At 45.8% G+C, this 7,500-nt stretch overlaps 1 protein-coding gene across 1 annotated transcript in view; it reads right to left on the bottom strand.

Annotated features, from left to right (window-relative positions):
• The window catches only part of efna1a (ephrin-A1a), a 16,818-nt gene extending 11,357 nt beyond the window's left edge, over positions 1-5,461 (bottom strand). The window contains exon 1 of the mRNA XM_080837551.1: positions 5,298-5,461. Within this exon, the coding sequence (XP_080693677.1) occupies positions 5,298-5,395 (98 nt within the window). The 5' untranslated portion in view covers positions 5,396-5,461. The remainder of the gene's footprint in view (positions 1-5,297) is intronic.
• Between the last annotated feature and the right edge of the window lie 2,039 nt (positions 5,462-7,500).

Genomic DNA, 7,500 nt, shown 5'->3' with positions numbered 1-7,500 from the left:
TGCAGTTTTCCCGGGAAAGGACTCCAGCCAGGAAACTCGCTCTCAGAGCGGGAAACACACGCACACACGCACACACACCCACACACACCCACAGACACACACACACACACAGAACGTTATCACCATTTCTGTGAGAACCTTTGCCCTGATTAACTGTCTTATACACTCAGCCGTCTACCTTCTGTTCCAGTCCAGGGAGATCTGATAGATTAGCAGACCTGAAGAATTTGGTGAGCCTTCTAAAGCCCCTCAGTTTGAGCTCTTTTATGAAAATACTCATTTATGACATCGGTGTTTTCCAATAAACATATCCACACACTCACACACACATATACATTCATGCATATATCTGCATTGTAACTTTACCACCAGTGTGGGTTTCCTCAGATCCAGTTGGCTAGGCTGAGATTAAGAGGCCAGATTACAGAAGAGACGGGGGAGGGGGTGAGCAGGATGGCAGTGCTAGTGGTGGAGGTGGCAGGAGGGGGGGGTTACTTGAAAGGAGGTTACACAAAAAAGGGGGGGAGGAATGGAGGAGCTTAGCCAGCGGGGGTAACTGCGCACCGTTTTGTGGGAGAGGGGCGAGGGTGGAGAGGAGATGTAGGAGATAAGGCCAAGAGAGAGCGTAGCCACTATCACTGCTCTCATCTGAGCTTTTACACCTAGACACAGGTACAGACCTATCCCCTCTTTCCCTCTTCACTGACGTCTCTATCCCCCTCTCCTTCTCCCTCTATCTCTAGCATCTCTAATGTCTGACTGTCTCTGCTTGCGTCTTTCCCTCTCCTCTCATTCTCTCTCTGCTTCTCTCTCTCTTTCTATTGTGCTCTCTACATTTGTCCTTTTCTTTCTATCTATCCCTCCTACCCACACATTCACACACACACACACACACACACACACAAACACACACACACACACAGTATGTATTCTCTACTTTGTGATTCCAAGGGCAGGTTTGTTATCTGACAAGCTCGTCCTTTTTCCTTCAGGGTCACACCAAAAGAACAGAGTGGGCAACACGAGGGATAGAGACGGAAGGAAAGAGCGACGCGCTAATGCTGCAGTGAGTGGGAAAGAGAGCCAGAGAGAGAGGGCAAGGGGAGAACAGATCAGAACAGAGAATAGAGAGGGAGAGAGAGAGCGAGGGAAGAACTAGAAAGAACGAGCGCGCACTGACTAATGGTTACGGCTGCCAAAACCGATAAAAAGATTGCGCTGAGGGGGAAAGAAAGCAACCCACTCTTTCTTTCTCTTTCTCTCTTTCACCCTCTATTTTTCACTCATCCTCTTTCATAGAGAGGGGTGCGGAGGGGGTAGAGGAAATAAGAAGGGGGTGAGAGGTTTGAAAAGAGGTAGCATGTAAGGTTGAGATAAAAGGTAGCAAGAGAACAGCTAAGGACGGAGGGGTAGAAGGGTGGGGGTAAAGAGAGAGAGAGAGAGAGTGAGAGTTCTGGAGGAGTACTGCAGCTGGGAGAATTTTGGGCTGTGTGAAGGGGTGGGGGACCCTGAGTACCGGCCTCCCTTTCAGGAGCTGAGGAAGGGCCCGCGTGAGTGACAGACAGACAGAGTGAAAGGCACTTCATCAACAGTGAACTCCGACCCCACGATCGGTCACACCAGCCCCGGGCCTTTGTGCGTCGGCCGACCGGGGGAAAGGAGCTCACTAATTTCGGAGAAGCGCATAACAAAACAAGCATTTATCCGGATGGATGGAACAACAACCCGGGTAGAGAAAGGGAGCCATTCGGGGGAAATATGCCATTGAAAATCAGACATTTTCTCACAGAGAGGCGAGGAGCACTGGGGTGAGAACCTTAGGCATGAAAACCCCTCTCTCTACTCTTTTGGGAGACATGGAGACTAAACAAGGTGGCAGACGGGTGAGAAAGTGTGATGAGAGGATGAGAGAAATTGGGGAATAGAGAGAGAGAGAGAGAGAAGGGGAGGGAGAGAGGGAGGGAAAAGAGAGAGGGAAAGGTGAACTTTGTTCCACTAAACTAAACCAGCTTGTGTTGGGCGTCCTGCCAAAAAGTCAAGAAGAAAAAAACAACAGTGGGGAAAGGGGAGACAGGTACCTGGAAAAGAGGAGAAAGGGAGAGTCAGGTACAAATGGAGAGAGATAGAGAGAGAGATAGACAGAGAGAAAGAGAGAGTACAGGAAGCTTACTCATTCTCTAGCAGAGAGGAAGAACGTGAGTAAGACAAATTGAGGTATGCACAGTCAGGGTGAATGAATGTATCCACTGTGGGCCAAGAGCTAAAGCTTGAGTGAGTGAGTGTGTGTGTGTGTGTGTGTGTGTGTGTGAGTGTGTGTGTGTGTGTGTGTGTGTGTCTGTGTGTGTGTGTGTGTGTCTGTGTGTGTGTGTGTGTGTGACTCAGACATTTGGCCCTCAATCTACACCATGATCTGACCTCCTGCCTAGACTGGCAATCCTTGAATTACACGCACTCACTCACACACACACTCACACACACTCACACACACACTCACACACACACACACACACACACACACACACACACACACACACACACACACACACACACACACACACACCTGTGCCCATCCAGTTTAACAGCTTCCTGGACAGGTTAGTATATTAAGTCATCCTTAACCTGTGGTGCAGGCTGAGACGAGTAAGACTCACATAAACACAAATGTGTGTGAGGAGGAGGGATACAGACACTAGCAGATGGAACAGGCTCAAACAGGCATGTTTGTGCGTGAACACACACACACACACACACACACACACACACACACACACACACACACATACACACACACACGCCTAAACAGAGCTGTCAGAAACAGAGAGCTACTTAAGGCAGGAACACAGTGGCAGTGTGTTAAAGGAGCCTCTGACCCTGAAGTCAACCAGCCCCAAGGCTCTTTCTCTCTCTCTCGCCCTCTGTCTCTCTCTAACATACACACACACACACACACACACACACACACACACACACTCCCTCTCATCCTCGCTCACTCCCACATACAAGCGCACAAGCCCACCAGACCAGTGCCATCCAGTGCAAAGCTCCTTGTCCACACACACATGCCCTCCTACTGTCTGTTCCTCCCACTTTGATATGTGTGTACAGCAGGAACTCCTGCAGTCTCTCACTCATACTCCTCACACACACACACACACACACACACACACACACACACACACATACACACACACACACACACACACACACAATAAAACATGTCATCTGAAATGGGGCCACCAGACAAGGTAATTAGTTTCTGCTCTATCAACTGCACGGAACAGTCTGACACCAATTACTAACAGACCTCCAATTAAGAGCATTGATTGATAGACTGCAGTCATGACGCAGGAGAGAGACTGACTGGAAGAGAGAGGTAGATGACATGGAAGAACTGGACATTGAGAAATAGTGGAATATCAACCCCCATGACAGATGGTTCTGGAAGGGAACCAATCCTGATACTGTTGTAGAACCTCACCAGTTCATGGCCGTACCCATCCCGGAGTCAGAAACTATGTGGCAACTGAACTGGTGAGGACAGGATTTTGGGTGAAACAGATAAACAACAGGAGAGGATGGGAATTAATGGAGGAAAAATAAATCTTTCCTCTTTCTGTAAACGTGGGATTATCAGTCGGGGAAGAGCCTTAACCACAGACAGCAGTAAAAATAGTAAACAGCAGACGGTTATGTTGTTGCATGCCCAAATTCGTTGCGTTTTAAGTAACTCTGCACAACCTGTCTGGTAAGAGAGGCGCGGATGTGTAGTTATGAAAAGGAGGCAAAGATGTATGTAGGCCTGCATGTCTGCAATTGAGTTGCCTACATTGCCTAATTGATGCTTGTGTGGCAGTGGGTTAGTTCATAGCTTAATTAATTGTTTGTGTAGCAGTGTGTTTCTGTGTGTGTGTGTGTGTGTGTGTGTGTGTGTGTGTGTGTGTGTGTGTGTGTGTGTGTGTGTGTGTGTGTGTGTGTGTGTGTGTGTGTGTGAAAGATTAAGAGACAGACCCAGGCATGTGGCAGTACACACAGTGATTGATTGGTATGTGTTCATGTCAGTGGAAGGGATGGAATAGTTTGTGTGATTAAGTGAGTCTCTGTCAGTGACGGATTGAGGGTACACACACACACACACACACAAACACACACACAACCCATAATGTGTCCGTTTACCCTTTTCTCATATCACTCTCTCCCTTCAGAACCGTCATCATCTCCAATTTAACTCTGAACTGCAATTCATCTACAATGGCCTTCTGACCCGCCGGCTCGGCTCGCATTTCTGAAGTCCCTTCCAGGCGATCCATCTCGCTGCCTCCAGCTGACCTCTTGGCCGGAGTTCGGGTTCTGCACTCAATTTCTCAACTTATCACCTGAGGTACGGCTCCCTCTTAGTGTTGCACAATTTAAACACAAACTATTTTTTAAAACAACACACTAAAGATGTTCCAGCGAAGACAACACACACGGGAAGCTTGCCCAACACCTGACGTATTTTCTCATTCACTCCTTGAGACACGCCTTTACCAAAACACAAAAATAAGTCCACGACTGGTACACATTCATAAGCATTCCCCGCCACCAAAAATGTTTTTTTTTTTTTTTTAAACAATAATGCTTTTCTAGTATAACCTAATCGACCAAGTTTTACGTTTAAAAAACGAATATACATTCGCCGACTTCCGCAGCACCACCACAAGCATATCTAAATGTTTATACAATGCTAGGAAACTCCTCTTATATCTTTAGCGAAGGCCAGTGAATAACCAAAGGTAATATGATGACTTCCCTAAATGCGAGTAAACAGTCTGTGACACGGATTTGACTGCCCGGATTATGTAGGCTAATGAGTATGAGTTGTCCACTACAGGTAATCGCGGAGAAAAAACAGAGGCGAACTACTTTAACGATTCTATCTCTATTGGTGATGAAGGGGCATTAACATGAGAAGGCGGCACAGCGGTGCCCCTCACCAGATCTGATTTCTAATCAGGTCGTTTCACTCTGCAAGTTAAGATGCAAAGTACTGCATTCCCGGAGTCATTTGCAAACCTGATCGTTATGTTCTAGTTAAATGCACATATTTCCTTCAGGTATGCGGTAGACTATGCCCATTTTACAATGCAGATATATTTATATATACATAGCCTACATATGTTTCAATGCAACAATAAACACTTGCAGTATGCCTTAATTTTAAGGTCGTATAATAGCATCATTCTACATAACAATAAGAAATTGAAATACAAGAACAAACATAAATAGGCTACAAGGGGGAAATAACTGCGTTGGCTTACTTTGGGTTGGTGCTGTTCCAAAATACGCTGTGTCTCTCGGCAGAGGAGACCCACGCGCACAAACTCATCAAGACACACAGGAGCAAAAGCAAATCCATTCTGCAAGATCCAGGCGAGTTTCAGCAGAAAAAAATGAAAATAAAACCCTACAGGTCTTTGTTATGGTCCTTAATGCTGCAAAAGGCTGCAGATTTGCATTCAGGAAAAGAAGCAGAAACTGCAACTATGGCTATAGCAAGTATAGAACTGATAAGTAATGCGTAGTTTACCCTGTGTTGAGTTCCAGGGTAATGACTGAGAAGGAGAAGAAGCGCGTTTTGGTTTTGTGGGAAGACCAGTTTGCTTAACCACGCCCCTCCAATGAGCTGAAAACCAATGGCTGAGGAGTAGCCCACATTGCTTATGTGCGATATGAAACGTACGCCCTCTAGAGTTTGAATTCAATCCAAATCGAATGCATTGAAGAGGCAGTATTGATACTCTCTTTTTTGGGGGGCTTTTATTGGTGGCTTATTCCTAGAAACAATTTTCATCCATCAAAGCCAAGTTTAAACCTTTGGATTAAACAAAGTGCGCTAAGATATAACAGACACTGCGTCCTCTTTAAGTTCAAACGTTATGAAAGGTTAAAATGTCGTTATAATGAGATTAAATTAATTTACCTGCATCGCCTTGACACCTATGTCATCCTTCCCACCTCTCAATCAGCAAACATTTTTCAAACACACCCTCTCAATCAACAAACATTTAATATGACAAGGCGTGGAAAACAACAGTTGCCAACCTTTGAACATTAAATCTTAATGGAAAAACTGTCAAATTAGGCTAGACTTAGTTGAGATTGGTGCGGTTTAATTAATTGGTTCGCTCAGCAGGAGCATTGACCGTACACAAACCACCAACACCTATCAAATGACATGATCAGAACGAGCAGTCGGTTGTGTTTCATATGCAAAATGCCGGCGTGAAAGAGTGTTGATAACAGAAAAAAACGTTGAAATGGCCAGAGATGTAAAGTGATTTCATGCCTTGAAACAAACTTTCACACGCGCGTCACACAAACACACACGCACACACACGCACACACACACACACACACACACACACACACACACACACACACACACTCTCTTTCTCTCTCTCTCTCTCTCTCTCTCTCTCTCTCTCTCTCTCACACACACACACGCACACACACACAGTCCCCCTCTGCCTGTAAAAGCTAATTGGATTGGAGCAAGAGAAAGTTGGACCAGCAAAGCTTTTTAAACGCAGCGAGCACTCACTTCTGATCACAGCAGAAGGAATGCAGCCTCTCCTCATTAACATTGCCTTTCCAGAGGTAAAACGAGCAGGGCTCCCTTGCCAGTTGACCGGGAGTGATCTTGTCTCGATCTTTTCTCTATGTTTCTCACTCTCCTTTCTTTGATCAGATTTTGTCTGATTTCTCAAGCATGTTAATCAAGATCTATTTAAATTTACATGATTAATAGGGCAAGATAACGATGGTCTGTTTTTGTTCTGTGGTGGTCTCCAGTGGACAGGTGAACCTCTCAGCATCATCCGAGTTTGTGGCTGTTCTTCTCTGCTTCTGCTTCTCCCCATACCTCCTTCTCTCCCCCTCTCTACCTGCTGGCATCCTTTTGTTATTTCTCCTCCTCTCCTTTCATCAAACTCCTTCCTCTCAATTCTCTCTCTTTGTTCTTCTCACAGAATGCCTTTCACCCCTTCCACCCCTTCTATGTTTTCCAGATGACTCTTCTCTCTCACTTCTCTGTCCTCCTATGCCCGAAGGCCCACCAATGCATTGTGGTAACCCATGGCACCCTCAGGCAGGGTTTGCCCACTCAAACAGGGCCTTATTCTAGTCTAGTCTCAAGACATCGCAGACTCTGACATTCTGATTCGTCATACCAAATTCGGGCATGTTTGGATCACATCATAGAGCCATCCATTATGAAGAACACCAATGTTTGTATCAGGGTTGTGGAGCACTACAACACTGGTACATTGTATATTAGAGAAGTTTTCAAACGTTTTATGCATGGTTCTCCACACAGACCACACGGTGTCCAACGGCTCTCATTTCATCCCAAGAGAGCCCCCAAAAATGTGGCATGACGAGAAAGAAAACAACAAAAATGACATGAAGTGCCTGTTTATTCAGCTCTTAATTTTACTCAAGTCTCCTTTAACAGTGTAACCC

The sequence above is a fragment of the Sprattus sprattus genome (assembly GCF_963457725.1).
Source record: "Sprattus sprattus genome assembly, chromosome: 4".
Lineage (NCBI taxonomy): Eukaryota > Metazoa > Chordata > Actinopteri > Clupeiformes > Clupeidae > Sprattus > Sprattus sprattus.
The sequence above is the reverse complement of the archived record's forward strand: the minus strand, read 5'-3'. Positions and strand labels throughout refer to the sequence as shown.